The sequence below is a fragment of the Phyllopteryx taeniolatus genome, chromosome 6 (genome assembly GCF_024500385.1).
Source record: "Phyllopteryx taeniolatus isolate TA_2022b chromosome 6, UOR_Ptae_1.2, whole genome shotgun sequence".
In the NCBI taxonomy this organism is placed as follows: Eukaryota; Metazoa; Chordata; class Actinopteri; order Syngnathiformes; family Syngnathidae; genus Phyllopteryx; species Phyllopteryx taeniolatus.
Genome location: NC_084507.1, coordinates 916,469 through 938,433, shown reverse-complemented (window position 1 = coordinate 938,433; position 21,965 = coordinate 916,469). Strand labels below are relative to the sequence as shown.

The 21,965-nt window shown below is 44.6% G+C and overlaps 1 protein-coding gene across 1 annotated transcript in view; it reads right to left on the bottom strand.

The window, feature by feature from the left end:
* The window catches only part of wdr26a (WD repeat domain 26a), a 41,324-nt gene that overhangs the window by 2,517 nt on the left and 16,842 nt on the right, over positions 1–21,965 (bottom strand). The window contains exons 8-13 of the mRNA XM_061775514.1: positions 21,772–21,912; positions 14,357–14,476; positions 13,145–13,290; positions 11,841–11,919; positions 11,599–11,728; positions 11,263–11,457 (exon numbers count right to left, since the gene is read on the bottom strand). Of these exons, the coding sequence (XP_061631498.1) occupies positions 11,263–11,457; positions 11,599–11,728; positions 11,841–11,919; positions 13,145–13,290; positions 14,357–14,476; positions 21,772–21,912 (811 nt within the window). The remainder of the gene's footprint in view (positions 1–11,262; positions 11,458–11,598; positions 11,729–11,840; positions 11,920–13,144; positions 13,291–14,356; positions 14,477–21,771; positions 21,913–21,965) is intronic.

The following is a 21,965-nucleotide window of genomic DNA, read 5'->3' as shown; positions in this document are numbered from 1 at the left end:
CCCTTTGTGACATGACCGTGGAAATGTGCGGTGCCTCACGCCAACTGCATGGCTGGCCTACGCATGTTTCTGCAGCTTTAGGTGCTTTGGCGACACTGAGAGGTGAGGCTGGGAAACTGTTATCATAAATCTGTACATCAGAGAGACATGAATAATTAGCACTGACGAACAATTCATGCCTAGCAACATTTGATTTCAACAAAAGAGGCAAGGACCAGTGTATTTAATGAACCACTGATATTTGTGAGGACACCTATTAATTGATCAAGGCGATCATTTATGCCGCCTATTGCCCTCACAATCGCGTCGTGACTCCAGCACATGCACTGAAAAAAAAAAAGTCCTTTGAATTTACTTAATTTGCACATGTACATCGGTTGCACATGATTTAAATGTTTAAAATGACATAATTTACCTCCCTTCTCCTAAGAAAAAAAAACTGAGTTTTTTTCTGTGTGCATGTCCACTCCTGTGTATTAAAATAATAAATTGAGTCATTAATTCTTTGATATGCTTCTATTTGAATTCAAAAGATTTTTTACAAATACCACAGCATTGACAGCAGCACCCGCGCTGTCCCATTCGCTCCTCTTTCGCGTGTTGTTAAAGCTGTAGGACAGCGTGCCAAAGAGGATTTTCTTGCGCGCCTCCACTTCATTGAGCAACTTCACATTCAGAAAAATTATTTTTCTTCATTACCTTGCTCGTTTTCCTTTTTTTCTGATCATGGAGAGATCGCCATCTCAGGTGCAGGGATCATTTAAATGTGATTTGCATATTCAAATATGGGCGTGGACAGGGAGGAGTCCAACATGTGCGCTCATTTCCATGTTGATTGTACGACGTTTTCTGGATTTGAGCGTACGCCATGTTTTAGGAGGAAATCCACACAAGGCTTTGAACACGAGGCCCCAGTTCTGTCAGGTTGGATGGTGAACGTTGGTGGGCCGCCATTTTCAGGTTTTTCCAGAGATGCTCAATTGGGTTTAAGTCAGGGCTCTGGCTGGGCCAGTCATGGAGTTGTTCAAGCCACTCGTTCTGTATTTTAGCTGTGTGCTTAGGGTCATTGTCTTGTTGGAAGGAGAACCTTCGGCCCAGTCTGAGTTTCTGAGCACTCTGGAGAAGGTTTTTGTCCAGGATATCCCCGTACTTGGCCGAATTCTTCTTTCCTTCGATTGCAACCAGTCGTCCTGTCCCTGCAGTATGATTCTGCCACCACCATGCTTCACTGTTGGGACTGTATTGGACAGGTGATGAGCAGTGCCTGGTTTTCTCCACACATACCGCTTAGAATTAAGGCCAAAAAGTTCTATCTTGGTCTCATCAGACCAGAGAATCTTATTTCTCACCATCTTGGGAGTCCTTCAGGTGTTTTTTATTTTTTTAGCAAACTCCATGCGGGCTTTCATGTGTCTTGCACTGAGGAGAGGCTTCCGTCGGGCCACTGTGCCAGAAAGCCCCGACTGGTGGAGGGCTGCAGTGATGGTTGACTTACTAGAAAATATGTCAAACTCAGCCCGGGGCCAAATTTGGGCCACGATGTAATTCTATTTGGCCCACAAGACCATATCAAATGTGTATTAGAGCTGGCCCGCCAGTATATAGCACATGCGCCACTAATATTACAAATCCCAGAATGCTTTGCTAATGTGTTGGCCCATCAGTCTAGACCGGCGAGCGCCCCTTCCCTTTCTGTTGCAGTCGTTAGCAACTATGCTACCAGTCTCCTCGAGCAAATTTACACTTCCCCTTCCCAAAAATGACCAAAGGAAAGATGGAAAACGGTTAACTTCCAAGACAGGTGGGAGGCACATTGTCTGTTCACTATTGTAAAAGACAGACCCGTTTGTCGTGGGTGGAGCAACGTGGCTGTAACAAAGAATATAACATAATTACATTGTTTTTTTAATGCCCTATATCAACTCCTAGGCAGGCACTGTTAATAGTTTGAAGTTTGGATTTTTATTGAAGGACATTCTTATTTTTTCGGGGTTGTTGGTTTGTTGTTGGCCTTTGAAAAAAGATTTACATAAAAAAGAAAGGTAGTTGGAGATAGATACATAGAAGATGGAGAGACAGAAGGATTCATGTTATCTATTTAAATACAAAACAACAAACAAATACCACTGATGTCTTTTATCGCAAATTTTATTTCTCATGTGTTTATAATATTAAAGTTTGTTGATTCCAGATTCAGTGTTTAAGCAACATTTACGTTTGTTGTCATATGATAAACTTTAACGCTACATTTCTGCAGAGAAGGGAAACATGCACATCGCAGTGATTTTTCATTAAATATTGAGTTTGGCCCGCGACGTTGTTCCAATTTTTTATTTTGGCCCACTGTGAATTTGAGTTTGACACCCCTGTTCTAGAACTTTCTCCCATCTCCCGACTGCATCTCTGGAGCTCAGCCACAGTGATCTTTGGGTTCTTCTTTACCTTGCTCAGTTTGGCCGGACGGCCAGCTCTAGGAAGGGTTCTGGTCGTCCCAAACGTCTTCCATTTAAGGATTATGGAGGCCACTGTGCTCTTAGCAAACTTAAGTCCAGCAGAATTTTTTTGTAACCTTGGCCAGATCGGACAATTCTGTCTCTGAGCTCTTCAGGCAGTTCCTTTGACCTCATGATTCTCATTCGCTCCGACATGCACTGTGAGCTGTAAGGTCTTATATAGGCAGGTGTGTGGCTCTCCTAATCAAGTCCAATCAGTATAATCAAACACAGCTGGACTCCAATGAAGGTGTAGAACCATCTCAAGGATGATCAGAAGAAATGGAAAGCACCAGAGTTGAATATGAGTGTCACAGCAAAGGGTCTGAATACTTATGGCTGTGTGATATTTCAGTTTTACTTTTTGAATGAATCAGCAAAAATTTCAACAATTCCGTTTTTTTTCCCTGTCAATATGGGGTGCTGTGAGTACATTCATGAGGGATTTTTTTTTTTAATTTAATGATTTTAACAAAGGGCTGCAATATAACAAAGAGTGAAAAATTTATGGGAGTCTGAAAACTTTCCGTACCCACTGTATCCTGCCTCATCTCTTATGTTAAGATGCTCTCGACCTAGTCTCCTGCGGGATCTCCCTTGAGGCATGAGCGTCCCTTCCTCTTCTATTCGCTTCTCTTTATCTCAACTTTACAGGGAGAAAAAAAGTGTGTGAAACCCTTTGGAATTTCATTAATTTCCTCTCATGCAGACAGTCAATCAGAAATGAACACTGCTGCTCTTAAGAGTTGTGATTAGATGTGTGTGTGAAACTTCCACCTACACACAGCCTTCTGTCTTCTGCTGCAGAATTTGAGTTGAGTGGAAAACAAGTTTGATGGGGTTTTTTTTTGCGTGTTTTACAGCCTGCAGTAAACGTTTGTTGTCTCAATTTTTAAAGGGACGCTACAATGACTATAGATGTGGTTTATAGTCACGTAATAGTGACATAGCCTGAAGCCTCACATAGTTCCTCCACAAATAAATAGAAAAATAAATCACATCTATAGTCATCTGCAGGTTTCTGTCGCACATTTTATTTATCATCTTCCCTCAATATATTAGAGTAAATATATTCTAATTTATTGAGATGGATCTGCAATAGGGCTGCATGATTATGGCCAAAATAAAATTCGCAATCAACATTCTAATCACGATTATTAGTCATGATGATTCTTCGCTAGCACCGTGAGAAAGGCAAACGAGCGCGGCTCGTTGTCGACAAGCTATACGTCGAAGGGGAACTGTTTCGTGATGCCAACGTCACGCCCTGGCTCTTCAAGATAGGTACTTCTGATCTGTTGTCGTTAATTGTCAAAAGTGTATCGTATTTTGTTTTATTCTTACCACTTTTGCTTAGACAAACAAAAGAACGGAATAACGCATGCCAACAACATGAATTCTCACTCCTGTCTGTCTGTTTTTCTGCTCTGCTTGTTTCCACACGCGAAACACACAAGTCGCTCCACCATATTAAACCCTTGTGACTAATGTTTGTTTTCTATGTTCAGCGTTTGTTTGCTCCTCTTCTATGTACCCTGGCTTTGTTGTACTAAAATATAGCATCTTTATCATCCTCTCTAAATAACATTTGTCAACACAATACCAAAACATTTCCCCGAAAACTGTCAAAAACAACAACAACAACAACAACAAAGAATACATAGTACCCAATCTATTTAAAATTACGATACGCGCGACCAATATATGTCACACTTAACTTTTGTGTCATGGAATGTCAATGCCATTCGATCGCAGGCAAAGAGAATTAAGATTATGGCGCATATCACTAAATTTAAAACAGACCTCCTCCTATTACTAGAAACACACCTTATTGAGTCAGAAGATAAATGCCTCATTGACTCTAATTTCACTCAGGCTATTATAACCTTTATAACAGTAGACAAAGAGGAGTCGCAATACTAGTTCATAAAAGACTACTTTTTACAATAAATAGCACAGTAAGGAGCAGATCCAGAAGGCCGATACATAATTATACAGGCTACAATATTTAACAAACTTTACACAATTGTCAATGTATACGCTCCTAATAAAGATGATCCGGACTTTTTTCACACGCTCTTTTCACACTTGTCAACTTGTCAATAATTGTACAATTATCATGGGAGGCGACTATAATCTTACGCTAAATCCCCTTATAGATCGCTCAAATCTCAAAAATAGCAATCAGCCACAATGCGCCAATATATTAGAGCAGTATATGGATGACTTTGGAGAAAAAAACGAGTTCACCACTCTTTCTCAAGAATAGGTTTTTCTCTCAAACAATTCAGCAGCTCAAAGAATTACTTCCAAAATACATCCAGTCATCATCTGTGACCACGCACCAATTTCGCTCAATCCAAAACTTTAGTTAAATCTGGGACCCCCACCAACATGGTGCTTTAACGCGTTCCTATTGAAGGACCTGGAATTGTATTCTTTCGTGAGGAAGGAATGGGACGTGTTTTTGAAATTCAACGACTCCCCAACCATATCCCCATCTCTGGTGTGGGAAACCGGGAAAGCTGTATTAAGAGGTCGAATCATACCATACTCGTTGTACGAGAAAAAAAGAACAGAAATTAGAAAATGAAATTTAGGGGAAAAAACAGCTCACAGAAGAATATGGACTTAAGCCGACAGATACGCTTAGAAACCAACTTCAAAAGGCAAAACATCAATTAGACGTCATTGCAAAAAGAACAGATTTTCTACGACAGTTAAGATACACTAACTTTGAGTATAATAATAAATCAGGAAAATTTCTCGCGAACCAACTTCAACGCAATAAAAGTAATTAATTACAGCCATTCAAGATTCAAACGGCAACTGTACACAGGCACTGCTAGAAGTAAATTAAATATTTTACAAATTATAGCATCTTATACGCATCTTCGAACAACCCAGACCAAAAAGAAATTTTAACTTTAAGACGCTAAACACTCCTGAATTAAATACAGAAATTCAAGACAGTCTTGATGTTCCTTTAGCCATCACAGAATTACATAACGCATTAAAAAATATGCAATCGGGACGAGCGCCTGGCCAGGACGGCATCTCCATCGAATTCATTAAACATTTCTGGCCAATACTAGCGCCTCTATTTTACACAACAGTCAAGGAGATAAACGATAAAGGTCAAATAAGTAGCCATATGAACACATCTTCAATTAAATTATTACGAAACTCAGGTTGACCCCACTCTCCCGGGTAATTATTGCCGCTTATCACTGATGGAAAAATGTAAATAAGTTTTCATGTGTTGTGCTTTTCTGCTTACTTCTAGTTAGAGAAATGTTTTATCACTGCGTGCAAAGTTTTCTCCCACAGGATGAGTCATGTGCTTGCAGGTGCAAGGATAAATTTGAGAGGAGTCTTTCTGTGTCTTGATAAGAAGTATATAATTCTTCTACTGTCTCAACCACAACAAAGAATGTTATGTGCTGATCAACAAGCATGTATGCCCCCACCTTTTTGACGTTGTAACTCATATGTAACAAGGGAACTGCCCTAAAGTAATAAAAAGAGAGAATCCGGCAGAGTGAACTTAGAAAAATGGTTGGAGACTGTAACTAAGTACACTCTTGGCCGTTTTCTCCTTGCAAGTCTGAAAACTGAACTACCTCTGTGTCTGTCTTGATTTTTTAGTGTTTTAGGTGTCTTGAACCTGACATTTACTTGGTCCTTCGAGCCGGATACCAACATACCCGACGAATCCAGCGGGCGGGTGGATTGCAGTATAAAGACCATGGCCATGGCGGACTCCATTTAAAGTGAGTCCAAAAGACCCTTTCCGGGACTGAAATCGGCCCGCCAGCTGGAATCCAAAGGTTGACGGTACTCTGAGAAGACAGACAGGGGTGAGTTGAGTTTTCATTTAAAAAGGTATGAATGAATAAGGAAAAGGTTTGCGAAACCTCAGAAACCCTTTGAATACTAGTCAATGGCGGGTAAAATAAAGAAACTAGGAAAGTTTCGTGGCGTCGTAGTTAAATTCCGTATAGGACGGCGGAGTCCTCTAACGAGCTGTTGACAGACGTAGTTAAATTCCGTATAGGACGGCGGAGTCCTCTGACGAGCCAGTGTGAATGAAAACTGTTTGAATGAGAGTGTAAACGGGAAATGGGAAACCACTAGGTTTTCCATTCCATACCAAAACAGTGGGTTTGTAAACAGCAGACTTTTTTGGATGCAAAGGCAAGAATTCTCCACCTGAATAGGTTGAAGTGAGAATTACCACAACAGAAAATTTGAGTTGCTGTCCTACTGAAAAGAAACAGTGTTCTAGACTACCCTAGGTAGTATTACACTGAACCAAATTCTTTCAAATGGGGAAAGGAAGTAGTAAAATAAAAAACAGGGATACACTGCAGTGTAAAGATTGGAAGTTCATTAAATTAAAAAGAAAAAAAAGAAAAAAAAACAGGATCCTGATAAAATTTTATATTTAGAGACATGGATAACTGAACACGGCTTTAATGGTTGGTTAAATACACAAAAAATAGCCGCGTTGCAGGAATCAAATTATATAAAAAAAAGAGAAAAAGAAAAACCTTAAAAAATGAAGGAAAATGATTTTGAGGAAACAGAATACTGAAAGAGAATTTGAGAAGGAGACAGATAATGTAGACACAATAAGAAAGGAAAAAGAATGTGAAAAGAAAGAGAGAATGTGCAGAGAAGGAATTCGCATGTGGGTAGACAGACATTACATTGGTTTGTCTACAGGAACAATGGAAGAGTACGTAAACCATGCTCTCCATGCTGAAAAAGTTATAAAGGAAAAAAGAAAGTTCAAAGGGGGAAGAATTGATACTTTCCACATAGACAGTAATGAGGAAGTGTTTTATCAAAATGACAGAGGGAGAGGAAGAGGACAAAGAGGGAGAGGAATGCAGAGAGGAGGTTTTAGATGAAAGAGTAGAGGGGAATTCAGACAGAACAGAAAGGAATGTTGGTGTTGTGGAAAGGAAGGACACATATCAAGAGACTGTCCAGACAGAAAAACTACAAATGCATGACTAGACCGAGATGAAGGGGAAATGGAACTGACTTTAAAATATGACGGTACTGAAGAAATTCTAAATCTTCAGGAAATACTGACTATGCAAACAGACAGACCAGAAGTGACGTTATTAGTAAACCTATAACCTTTCTGTGTGACGTAATACAGGGAAAATAGGTTTGCCATTGTACTATTACTCACTGGATGTGTTGAATGTACTTCCGTGTGAGACAGGCTCAGCCCTCCTAACAGAGGGGCGAAAAGCCATCACAGCAGCACAAGATAGAATGACACCCGACAACTTACATGTGACAATGTGGTACAAGACCAGACCAGACGCTAAGTATGAAGACAAACTTAGGAAAACACCACAAAAAAAATCACAATTACATATGTCGATTTGGACGCGGAAAGCACCTCCGTAGCCGGAGTAACGCTAATTCTGGAAGCAAAGGCATTACATAAAGAATAGACACCACCACATGTATCACTTTACAAAGAGAACCAAAGTGAGTGGAAAGATCTTTCAAAAAGGGCGAAAGAGCTACAGATTGCGTAGCTACATCAGTAAATACGTGGACCAGTGCAAACACAGGTCTCACCAGAAAAGCACTCTTCTGGTGCGTAAGAATCAAAATTGGAGTACACCTACATAAAAGCCCAGAATGACACATTCTCCTGACCGAGGAGGAAGAGATAATACTTAAAGATTTGCCTATAACATTGTGGTCAAAAGGCGCCACTGATGTAGGGCGAGTGAAAGGAACATTACCGGTACAAATACGACCAAAAACAGAATATAGACCTTGTGTAAGACAATATCCACTAAAACCAGATGCTAAAGAAGGTATTAAACCAGTGATTGAAGATTTAATAAAAGCAGGAGTAATAATTGAATGTGCAGACTCGCCGTGTAATACGCCAATATTCCCGGTCAAAAAAACAGGCTCCGTCAACAGGATGGCGTATGGTACAGGATCTGCAGGCAATAAACAATGCTGTAATACAAAGGGCACCATGTGTGCCTGATCCGTATACGCTGCTAAATTCATTAAGATAAGATGCAAAAGTATTTTCAGTCATAGACCTTAGTAACGCTTTCTTTTCGGTACCAATACACAACGATAGCCAATTCTGGTTTGCATTTACATTTGAAGGAAAAAGATATACTTACACAAGGTTACCACAAGGGTGTTGTGAAAGCCCAACTATCTATTCACAGGTTATGAGTGCCAGTATGACAAAATTTCAAACCCCTGGGGAAAGTCAAATCCTACTCTACGTAGATGACATATTACTGGCCTCCCCAGACAAACGTACCTGTGAAAGTGATACTTTGGCTCTCCTAAAACGCTTGGCAGACGAGGGACATAAAGTGAGCAAAAATAAGCTCCAATTCTGCAAAGAACGAGTTAAATATTTAGGCCATAATTTGAGTAAAGGAGGAATAACAATAATAGAAGATAGAAAGACAGCTATCTTACAAGCTCCCAAACCACTAACAAAAAAACAAATGTCATTTTTGGGACTAACAAATTACTGTAGGACATGGGTGCCCAATTATGCAGAAATAACTGCACCTTTAAACAGACTCATGTACAGTGAAGAACTAAAGATGACATCACCATTACAGTGGAATGAGGAAGCAGAAAAAGCGTTTATAAAAATAAAACAAAAACTAGCAATATGCAAATGCGCTGCACATACAGCCGGAACAGACAGTATCTCTTTGCAGCACAAGGGGAAGAGCAAATACTAAATCTAGAAAACAATAAGGAACTAGACAATGATGTTCTGAAAGAAATGCAAGAACAAAGCCCACTAAAAGAAAAAGAACAATGGTTAAAAAATAACGTAAAAATTGTCCTAAAGGTAAACCTGTCTTACAAAAAAAACTTATATAAATGGGCATCAATATTGAGCCATGGTTCAACACATGTCTCAACAGGAGGGATGGTAAGACAGATAAATCAATATTATACAACTGATGGTTTTAATTCTTATTCCAAAAACTTTTGGAGAGCATGTATGATTTGTGCTAGGCATAATCCACAAGGCAATTTGAGGCCCAGGAGAGGTAATTTCCTGCACCTCAATACCCTTTTCAAATAATTCACATGGACTTTATTGAATTAAACCAAAGTGAAGGGAAAAAGTATTGTTTGGTCATCGTTAATGCATTTTCTAAATGGATAGAGCTGTTCCCCACAAAACATCCCGACACACTAACAGTAGTGAAGGCGTTATGTAAAGACATTATACCGCATGGCCCTTGGCATGATTGTTACTGCTGTTACTTTGTTATTGCTTTTCGGATGCTGTATTATTCCATGTACGACGACACTGTGTCAAGATGGATGAATTAATATGATCCAGCCGGAATCACAGATGTTGATGACCTCCAAAGGAGCTCCTACTCCTGAAGTTCTGCTCACACAAGATGACGCCGATTTCTCCTTGCAAGTCTGAAAACTGAACTACCTCTGTGTCTGTCTTGATTTTTTACAAGTGTTTTAGGTGTCTTGAACCTGACAATCACGGATTACTGTAGATATCAAGATTATCTCGAAAGCGAGCCTGGAAAAGATAATAATTTATAATTTACATAGTCACTCCCACCACACTTCAGTTGTACAGCCGGGTTCATGACCCTTGTCCTGCATGCTTCTTCTCCTGTCCTATGTTGTCCTGTCCTTTCCTCACAGGGTGTAGCACTACTGCCCCATACAACACTCATATATAATGTGTCATTGTTCTTGATATATAAGGATTTACTTTCCTCATCTTGTTTAAACTTAGTGCTTTGTCTTCTTTTCTCACTCCCCTCTAGAAACTTTGTTCTGTTCGACAGATCGACTGATTCTCAATAAATAGCCATTATGATACTAAGAAACCACAGCGGCAGCTTAAAAACTCCATTGTGACACTGTAAAACTGTTCCGGCATAAAAGGGATACAGACCCTCCATTCTGCTTGACCTAACAGCTGAACAGGACAAAAAAACAAAATAAAAAAACTAAAAGGGGCGTCTCCGTTGTTCTGCTTGACCATTGGTCAGTCGTGCACAGTCACAAAGAACTCGACAGTTGTGATTTCCTTCTCTATTTACTTTGCTGGTTTTTCACTGCGGTCAGGCCAGCCAAAAAGTTGAAGTTAAGGCAGCCGCTACAACGGTTGTTAATAGTGTCTTACCGTGACAGGCCGCCTCTCCACCAATCTGCTGAAAGGGCCAAGCTTTATATATTACTACATTGGACATCAATGCCATTTTAAGCTTTTATTTTTTAATTTGGCCACGGAGCGCTTAATGAAGCCTTAACCATGCGTTCAAACCCTGGTGGCTGCCTGACTAAGTTGCAGGCACTGTTGCAAATGAAGTTCTTCTCATTTGCAGCAGTCCCCGCATTTTAAATGTAAAGAATCGCCGACGATGAGTTTCATTGAATTGTGGCACCCAAAATTGCAATCATGATTAAAATTTTATTTATCCTGCAGCCCCAATCTGCAGGTACTAAGTAGAGCACATACCTCCACAAAGGCCAAATTGTTTCACAAAAGGATTGTGGAGCGTGACAGTGGTTTACATTCCCGTTAATTAGCAGACACTACAAATAGATGGCCTAAGAGAATTCAAATAGATGGCTGGTTTCATTATTTATTCTTGCCAGTGATGTGAAATGGTGAAAAAATATATTGTATCGACACCGAGATCTAGATTTTTGCAATTCTCCTTTGCTAAACTAAGGAGGGAGTTCACTTTCTTACCATTGAGTCCCTCTGCCTCCTGAACATCCAGGTAGGGGGCGGGTCCCCAGATTCGGATGGTTCCGTCATCTGAGGCGCTTGCTAGTAGACCGGGCATGACAGGGTTCCAGCTTACACAGTTGACTGTGCGGGTGTGACCAGTCAGCTCTGCGATGGGCAATTCACTGCGCCTGTGCCAGATGTAAACTTTGTGGTCTGTGAAGAGACAGAGCGCTTGTCAGTTGGCACCAGTTAGTAGTTAAATAATCGTTTAATGCTGTTTGATGTTCTAGAACATCCTGATAGTTAACACAAAAGAGAAAGAACAAACGCCTCGATAAAAAGGTCACTTCTTGCCTTCACTGCCGCTAGCTATGAAGTCTTCATTGTGCCCTCCAAAGCAGGAGTGGATGGTGTAGAAGCCTTGTGTCACCCCTTGGTACTTCCTCACGAGCACCCGATCCTGCAGGTCCCAGAGGTGAACTCCCTGCAAACACAGTACATATAAAACATTATAACATGGAACTGAAGTGGTAGCCAGTAGCTTGAGTTTCACCAGTTTTATGGCGTCAACTATGTGCAAGTGAATCACCACTCACCTGAGTAGCAACATTGAGCAAAGCTAATCTTCCATTCTTGGAGACCGTGAAGGACATGATGGGATGGTCCTCCTGGACTCTGGAAGAAACCATGAACCAAAAATCATACTTTGGCAGAGGAATACTGCTTCAAATTACTTGTCAAAAGGAGAAATCTCAACCTTAATCTAATGGTTGATTTTAATTTTTTATTGCTAGAAGCTAAACACTTTGTGAGCTACATGCCCATTTGTCTCTCCGTTGAGGTACCCTGTGTGATTGTATTACTGACATTTACTGATACATTTTTTTATTTGCGCTCTCAAAATAGGTCTCAAGTTATCAAGTATTTGTTCAACGTGCTCTGAGTGATCTGTCGTTGATTAATTATACTTGAGGTCCTACCTGGAGGAAACGAGTTATTTTGTAACCATTGGAAGTGTTCAGTCTCATCGAATGGCAATGACCTATGGGGTCCCTCAAGGGTCAGTTCTTGGATCCCTTCAGCCTGTATATGCTACCCTTGGGTCAAATTCTTCAGAACTTTCATTTTGACTATCATAGCTATGCAGATGACACACAGTTATATCTAGCAGTGTCTCCAGATGACTACAGTTCAATTGAGGTTTTGTGTCACTGTCTAAAACAGATAAATATCTGGATGAGCCAAATTTTTTCAAATAGTGGGGCAGAGAGTCCATAGCAAACATGGTGAAGCAGCATTTAGCTATTATGCTGCACACAAATGGAATAAGTTGCCAACAGAAGTGACATCAGCCCCAAGTGTGCATGTTTTTAAGTCCAGGTGAAAAACGCTTCTTTTTTCCCATGCTTTTTCGACAATTTCCACTTTGAAATGATATTTTTTGCACTGTATGCTGTTTTAATTATATTTTTTATTGTATTTTATTATTTAGCATCCATTGATATCATCCATCCAGTCTCAACACTGCTTATCCTGTTCAAGGTTGTGATGTGCTGGAGCCTATCCCACCTGATTTAGGACTTGAACTGGTCACCAGTCTGTTGCAGGGCACATATAGACACGGACAACCATTCACACTTACATTCACACAGTCACTGGGTGGGAACAGAACCCAAGCTGCCTGCACTGAAGTCAGGCGAATGTAACACTATACCATCAGTGACCCATTCATATAATTGAACTGTAAACTGTTGTTTAGTGCATAAACAGAAAGGATGATTATATACGACCTGATGACAAAGAAGTGAAAAGAATGCAGGTTTGTAACTTGGTCACAGTAACACTTCAGCGGTTCTAACTGGCTTTATGCATAGTAAGTGCTGCTTTGCTACTGACTTACATATTTCTGTCCGTCAGGTCCTCAAAGTTGTAGCCACGAATGCGCTGGTGGGTGTCAGAAGCAAGGACAGTCCGTCCATCACCTAAACACCACAGGCACTGCACACGAATGCCTTCCCATGAGTCCAGTAGGTTACCATCCAAGTCCTGTGAGATCACATTAAGAAACAGAATGTAAATGAGAGCCTAATCCATGTGCAGGTATTTTTGCTTTATATCAGGGCTTCTCAACCTAGGGGCGGGTCCCCATAGGGGGGTGTGAATCCTTGCAAGAAATGAAATGTCTATTGTTTTTTAAAATGTATCAAATGTGTACTATTCAATTGACAGTAAGCGAATTTGATTAATAAACTGTTAGAAAACTTTTTTCTCAAAAATGTATCACAGATGAGAAATATTTGTTTTAAAAATCACCCGTTAATGTCACAAAAATGTAATAGATTTAGTAAGAAGATCTGATTTTTTTTAAATCAACTTAGCATAAGGCGGCATGGTGGACGACTGCCTCATCTGACACATCTGCCTCACAGTTCTGAGGAACCGGGTTCAAATCCTGCCTCGCCTGTGTAGAGTTTACATGTTCTCCCCGTGCCTGCGTGGGTTTTCTCCGAGTACTCCGGTTTCCTCCCACATCCCAAAAACCTGCATAGTAGGTTCATTGAAAACTCTAAACTGCCCGTAGGTGTGAATGGTTGTTTGTTTATATGTGCCCTGCGATTGGCTGGCAACCAGTCCAGGATGTACCCCGCCTCTCGCCCAGAGTTAGCTGGGATATGTGCCAGCACACCTGTGACCCGAGTGAGGATAAGCAGTATGGAAAAAGGTCCACCCATTTTGTGTACCGCTTATCATTATTGTTATTATATCAATATTTGTTAATTTGTTTTCTGAAATGTAAAAGTGTCTCACAATTTGTTATATTGTTTGCCACCGTAGCTCTACCATTCAGGAGTGAAAATCCGCCAGTTACAAAGGGGAGACCATGATTGACATGATTCTATCTAAACAAACAAATAAATAGATCTTTGGAAGTTTGTTTTTAAATGTGTTTCCATGAACTATCAGGACACCTCTACTAGCAAAACTGTCAGCTTGACTGACACAAGCCAACCTTAGTGATTAGCTGTTTATCACTGTTCTCAACAGTAAAGTTCTATTGTCTGTGTGAGCTGCAAATGTGCATTTGTGTGTGTGTGTTGTGGAATATACTCACACATTGGTAGAACTGGCCTCTCTGCCCACCAGTGATGAAGCGTTTGCCATCTGGATTCCACGCCACGCTCGTGAGGCTATCTTCATGAGATTGACTCATCTTTGTTCGTAACTCCCCCGTCTAAACAACCGGAGAGGGAACACGCTGCATTGAATTCAAGTTCCTTCAGGGTAGGTTCATGTAATGTGGCCCACGTACAGTATCTCATAAACATAAGGGCACCTGTCACATTTTTGTAAATAACTTATTTTCATACGATGCTGAGCACGTGCACTCGACTTCTTTGGTCAACAATGACGAGGTATATTGTAAGTATGGTCTTGGCCACCATCCTGCAGCTCAGTTTCAGGGTGTTGGGGATCTTTTTACACCCTTGGACGTCATGTGGAGCAACAATTCTTTTTTCAGATTTTCCGAGTTCTTTCCCACGAGGTGCCATACTAGAATTTCTAGTGACCAGTATGAGAGAGTGAGAGCAATAACAGCAAATTTAACAAACCTTAGACGTAACACTAACGAGTCATACGACACGGGGGAGGGAAAATGGCTAATTGGGGGTGTACTCTTGTCATCAGCAATTTACACATTAATGGCTGTGTGTCGAGTTGTTTTGATAGGACAGTAAATGTACACCGTTATACAAACTGTAAAGTGAGTATTTCACATTGAAGCAAAGCGTCATTAAAATTAAAATTACCTTCATGTCCATGATGAGTGCAAGTAAACGTCTGACCACAACTGTATGTACCGCAGTTCACTCTTTTTTCTAAGAATAGAGGATTGAGTATTTATCTTCACTGAACAAATGAAGTCTACCATAATATATACACGATGGTGCCAAAAGTATTCACTCACCTGCCTTGACTCACGAATAATTTTAAGTCATATCCCATTCTAAATCCATCCATCCATCCATTTTCTACCGCTTATCCGGGTCGGGTCGCGGGGGCAGTAGCTTTAGCAGGGATGCCCAGACTTCCCTCTCCCAAGCCACTTCATCCAGCTTTTCCGGGGGGATCCGGAGGCGTTCTCAGGCCAGCCGAAGGACGTAGTCTCTCCAGCGTGTCCTGGGTCGTCCCCGGGGTCTCCTCCCGGTGGGACGTGCCCGCAACACCTTACCAGGGAGGCGTCCGGGAGGCATCCGAATCAGATGCCCCAGCCACCTCATCTGGCTCCCCTCAATGCGGAGGAGCAGCGGCTCTACTCTGAGATCCTCCCGGATGACCGAGGTTCTCACACTCTCTCTAAGGGACACCCTGCGGAGGAAACTCATTTCGCCCGCTTGTATCCGGGATCTTGTTCTTTCGGTCACGACCCACAGCTCATGACCATAGGTGAGGGTAGGAACGAAGATCGACCGGTAAATTGAGAGCTTCGCCGCTCTGCTGAGCTCCTTCTTTATCACAACGGACCGATACAAAGTCCGCATCACTGCAGACGCTGCACTGATCCGCCTGTCGATCTCCCGTTCCATTCTTCCCTCACTCGTGAACAAGACCCCAAGAACTCCTCCACTTGGGGCAGGATCTCATCCCCGACCAGGAGAGGACATGCCACCCTTTTCCGACTGAGGACCATGGTCTCAGATTTGGAGGTGCTGATTCTCATCCCAGCCGCTTCACACCACTGCGAACTGCTCCAGTGAGAGTTGGAGCTCACGGCTTGATGAAGCCAACAGAACCACATCATCAGCAAAAAGCAGAGATGCAATACTGAGGCCACCAAACGGGACCCCCTTTACGCCTCGGCTGCGCCTAGAAATTCTGTGCATAAAAGTTATGAACAGAATCTGTGGCAAAGGGCAGCCTTGGTGGAGTCCAACCCTTACCGGATACGAGTCCGACTTACTGCCAGATATGCGGACCAAACTCTGACTCCGGTCGTACAGGGACCGAACAGCCTGTATCAGGGGGTTCGCTACCCCATTCTCCCGAAGCACCCACCACAGGACTCCCCGAGAGACACGGTCGAACGCCTTCTCCAAGTCCACAAAACACATGGAGACTGGTTGGGCGAACTCCCATGCACCCTCGAGGACCCTGCCGAGGGTGTAGAGCTGGTCCACTGTTCCACGGCCAGGACGAAAACCACACTGCTCCTCCTGAATCTGAGATTCGACTTCCCGACGGACCCTCCTCTCCAGCACCCCTGAATAGACCTTACCAGGGAGGCTGAGCAGTGTGATCCCCCTGTAGTTGGAACACACCCTCCGGTCCCACTTCTTAAAAAGGGGGACCACCACCCCAGTCTGCCAATCCAGAGGCACTGTCCCCGATGTCCATGCGATGTTGCAGAGGCGTGTCAACCAGGACAGCCCACAACATCCAGAGCCTTTAGGAACTCCGGGCGTATCTCATCCACCCCCGGTGCCCTGCCACCGAGGAGCTTTTTAACTACCTCGGTGACCTCAAACCCAGAGATAGGAGAGCCCGCCTCAGAGAACCCACACTCTGCTTCCTCATGGGAAGGCGTGTCAGTGGAATTGAGGTCTTCGAAGTATTCTCCCCACCGACTCACAACGTCCCGAGTCGAGGTCAGCAGCGCCCCATCCCCACTATACACAGTGTTGATGGTGCACTGCTTTCCTCTCCTGAGACGTCGGATGGTGGACCAGAATTTCCTCGAAGCCATCCGGAAGTCTTTCTTCATGGCCTCACCGAACTCCTCCCATACCAGAGTTTTTGCTTCAGCGACCACCAGAATTGCATTCCACTTGGCCAGCCATCCCATCAGCTGCCTCAGGAGTCCCACAGGCCAAAAAGTCCCGATAGGACTCCTTCTTCAGCTTGACGGCATCCCTCACCGTTGGTGTCCACCAACGGGTTCAGGGATTGCCGCCACGACAGGCACCGACCACGTTACGGCCACAGCTCCGGTCGGCCGCCTCAGCAATGGAGGCGCGGAACATGGTCCACTCGGACTCGATGTCCCCCGCCTCCCCCGGAACATGAGCAAAGTTCTGTCGGAGGTGGGAGTTGAAAGTCCTTCTGACAGGGGATTCTGGCAGACGTTCCCAGCAGACCCTCACAATACGTTTGGGCCTGCCACCATCGGAGCCAACTCACCACCAGGTGGTGATCAGTTGACAGCTCGCCCCTCTCTTCACCCGAGTGTCCAAGACATGCGGCCGCAACTCCGATGACACGACCACAAAGTCGATCATTGAACTGCGACCTCGGGTGTCCTGGCGCCAAGTACACGTGTGGACACCCTTATGCTTAAACATGGTGTTCGTTATGGACAATCCGTGACGAGCACAGAAGTCCAATAACAGAACACTGCTCGGGTTCTGATCGGGGGGACCGTTCCTCCCAATCACGCCCTTCCAGGTCTCACTGTCATTCCCCATGTGAGCATTGAAGTCCCCCAACAGAACAATGGAGTCCCCAGTGGGAGCGCTCTCCAGCACCCCCTCCAAGGACTCCAAAAAGGGTGGGTACTCTGAACTGCTGTTTGGTGCATAGGCACAAACAACAGTCAGGACCCGTCCCCCCACCCGAAGGCGGAGGGAAGCTACCATCTCGTCCACCGGCGTGAACCCCAACGTACAGGCGCCGAGCCGGGGGGCAATAAGTATACCCACACCTGCTCTGCGCCTCTCACCGTGGGCAACTCCAGAGTGGAAGAGAGTCCAACCCCTCGAGAGAGGACTGGTACCAGAGCCCAAGCTGTGTGTGGAGGCGAGTCAGACTATATCTAGTCGGAACTTCTCGACCTCACACACCAGCTCGGTCTCCTTCCCTGCCAGAGAGGTGACATTCCACGTCCCTAGAGCCAGCTTCTTTAGCCGGGGATCAGATCGCCAAGGTCCCCGCCTTCGGCCACCGCCCAGCTCACACTGCACCGACCCCTATGGCCCCTCCCACAGGTGGTGAGCCCATGGGAAGGGGGACCCACGTTACTCTTTCGGGCTGTGCCCGGCCGGGCCCCATGGGTGCAGGCCCGGCCACCAGGCGCTCGCCTTCGAGCCCCACCACCAGGCCTGGCTCCAGCGGGGGGCCCCGGTGACCCGCGTCCGGGCAAGGGAAAACGAAGTCCATTGTTTGTCGTCATCATTAGGGCTCTTTGAGCCGTGCTTTGTCTGGTCCCTCACCTAGGACCTGTTTGTCATGGGTGACCCTGCCAGGGGCATAAAGCCCCAGACAACTTAGCTCCTAGGATCACTGGGACACACAAACCCCTCCACCACGACAAGGTGACGGCTCAAGGAGGGGCCATTCTAAATCCATATGGTTTAATATGATGTTGGTCCACCCTTCGCAGCTATCACAACTTCAACACTTGTGGGAAGGCTTTCAACAAGGTTTAGGAGTTAATTAATGGCAATTTTTGCCCATTCTTTCAGGAGCATATTTGTGAGGTCACACATTTATGTTGGACAAGAAGGCCTGGCTCACTGTCCACTCAAAATCAACCCAAAGTTGTTCGATCGGGTTGAGGTCAGGACTCTGTGGAGGCCAGTCAAGTTCATCCATATCAAATTCTCTCATCCATGTCTTTATGGACTTTGCTTTGTGCACTGGTGCACAGACATGTTTGAACAGGAAGGGGGAAACCCCAAACTGTTTGACTGTCCAAAATCTCTTGGTATACTGAAGCATTCAGAGTTCCTTTCACTGGGGGACAGGGGCTAATATTTTGGACATTTACAACTTTGTGGGAACAGTTTGGAGATGGCCCCTTCCTACTCTAACATGATTGTGCATCAGTGCATAAATAGAGGTAAATAAAGACATGGATGAGAGCATTTGATGTGAATGAACTTGACTGGCCTGCACAATCCTGACCTCAACCCTATAGAACACTTTTGGATGAGAGCGTAGACTGAGATATTTGAACTCCTCCACGTGGGGCAGGATCTCATCCCCGACCTGGAGAGGGCACTCAACCCTTTTCTGACTGAGGACCGTGGTCTCAGATTTGGAGGTGCTGATTTTCATACCAACTGCTTCACACTCGGCCTGCGAACTGCTCCAGTGAGAGTTGGAATTCACGGTTTGATGAACCCAACAGAACCACATCATCAGGAAAAAGCAGAGATGCAATACTGAGGCCACCAAACGGGACCCCCTTTACGCCTCGGCTGCGCCTAGAAATTCTGTGCATAAAAGTTATGAACAGAATCGGTGGCAAAGGGCAGCCTTGGTGGAGTCCAACCCTTACCGGATACGAGTCTTTCCACCGAGGAGCTATTTAACCACCTCTGTGACCTCAACCCCAGAGATAGGAGAGCCCGCCTCAGAGATCCCAGACTCTGCTTCCTCATGGGAAGGCGTGTCAGTGGAATTTAGGAGGTCTAAGTATTCTCCCCATCGACTCAATACATCTTGTGTCGAGGTCAGCAGTGCCCCATCCCCACTATACACAGTGTTGATCGTATACTGCTTTCCCCTCCTGAGACGCTGGATGATAGAATTTCCTCGAAGCCGTCCGGAGGTTTTTCTCCATCGCCTCACTGAACTCCTCCCATGCCCGAGTTTTTGCCTCAGCGACCACCAAAGCTGCATTCCGCTTGGCCAGCCGGTACCCATCAGCTGCCTCAGGAGTCCCACGAGCCAAAAAGGCCCTTTAGGACTCCTTCTTCAGCTTGACGGCATACCTCACCCCTGGTGTCCACCATCGGGTTTGGGGGTTTCCGCCATGACAGCCACCTTACAGCCACAGCTCAGCAATATAGGTGCAGAACACTTGGACTCAATGTACCCCGCCTTCCACGGGACGTGGGTTAAGTTGTGCCAGAGGTTGGAGTTGAAACTCCTTCTCACAGGGTATTCTGCCAGACGTTCGCAGCAGACCCTCACAATACGTTTGGGCCTGCCAGGTCGGACTGGCATCTTCCCCCACCGTCAGACCCAACACACCACTAGGTGGTGATCAGTTGACAGCTCCACCCCTCTCTTACCCAAGAGTCCAAAACATGTGGCCACAAGTCCGATGACATGACCACAAAGTCAAACTGCAGCCTAGTGTGTCCTGGTGCCAAGTGCACGTATGGATACCCTTATGCTTGAACATGGTGTTCGTTATGGACAAGCCGCGATGAGCCAAGAAGAAGTCCAATAACACACCCCTCGGGTTCTTATCGAGGCGGCCGGGGGTGGGGGTGTTAATATCACCAGACTGCGACCAATCGTCACTATCTGTATTTTTTTATTTATTCATTTATTTTTTAACCTGTCATGTTCAGCTGCCTGGGCATGCAGAATGGTGGATCTGTATGCCTTTTGTGCTGGAACAGTTTTGCTGTCCAACAGGGGAGTTTGAAATACTCCCTCTGCTTATTTTTAAATTTTTCTGATGTTTATTGAAAATGCAGCTGGACGGAAAAGGGTTTTAGGGGACAGACAGAGGGACAGAACGGAGAAGGAGAATAGGGGTGTGAACCACAACAGAACAATAGTTAGACATTCTAGATATTTGACCACAAGTAACGTTACAACAGTATAATTGTGTTCTTATTTGTGGATGGTTGGTGGGGGGTGGGGAGCGGGGGGGGACATCCGGTGAGGATATGCAACAACTAACCAATACAACAAGATGAAAGAGGACAGAAAAGGGCAGGACAGGACAGGATGTGGGACCTCCGTCCCCCACGCCCAATCCGCCCCACCCGCTGCACCCCACCGCTGCCACCGGCTCCACCACACCCAAGAGCATGAGGGCCCCAGCCACCAACAGGGCCCAACGCAACTGCCACCCTAAAAAGGTCACAACCCTGCCAAAGGTCGTGAGAAATTACAGGCGAGGGCGCCAGGAGAGGGGAGAGGAAGGCGGAGACCCAAAGGAGGGAGGGAAGGATGGTGGGGGGGGGGGGGGGCGGGCCCCAGAAGTCAAGCCAAGAGAAATGTGGATACCCACCACCCACCCTATTACTATGGTTACCAGATCCCCGACTGGCAACCATTACCCCTGTACCGTGATCATGTGTGGTGGAGTGCCGTGCATTAGGGGGTGAGGCGAGACGGTCACGGGCAATGATGACCCGCAACTGTCACCCCCACTCAGGCCAACCAGCTCCCCAAAGGATGTGCGAATGGATGTAGTGGATTAAAAATCCACGGGGGAAAGGCATGGCGGGCCAGAGAGCAGGCCGGAGTGCTGGAACACTTGGGCGAGTGTCCTCCCCAGCCTGACACTGCCCCACTGTTAATCGTCACTACCTCTAATTATTTGGCCTTCCCATCTGAAAATATAATACGGGCCCGCAAGGATTTCGTGATTCTCGAGTGAGTGGTGAAAACTTACCGTAAAATATATACATTTGTGACATTAGACATTACATATCATATTGGAATGAAGGTACACCTTTTTCACAACCCCAAGGTGCGGTTATACCTTTGGATAATTTTTTGGGGGAAAATGCGCATTATTCACGAGAAGTTACAGTATTTGCAAATGATCTGAGTTGATCTTACCTGTACATTCCACAGCCACAACTCAGAGCAATCGTCAGGACCACATGCTATCAGATAGGAATCATCAGGACTCCATGCCAAGTAAGAGACTCCATATGCATGACCCTCCAGAGTCTTCATTAACTTCACCTGCCGTGTTTCCTGTAAAAAAACACACACACACGCATTCCAGCTCTCATATGCCAACTGATCCC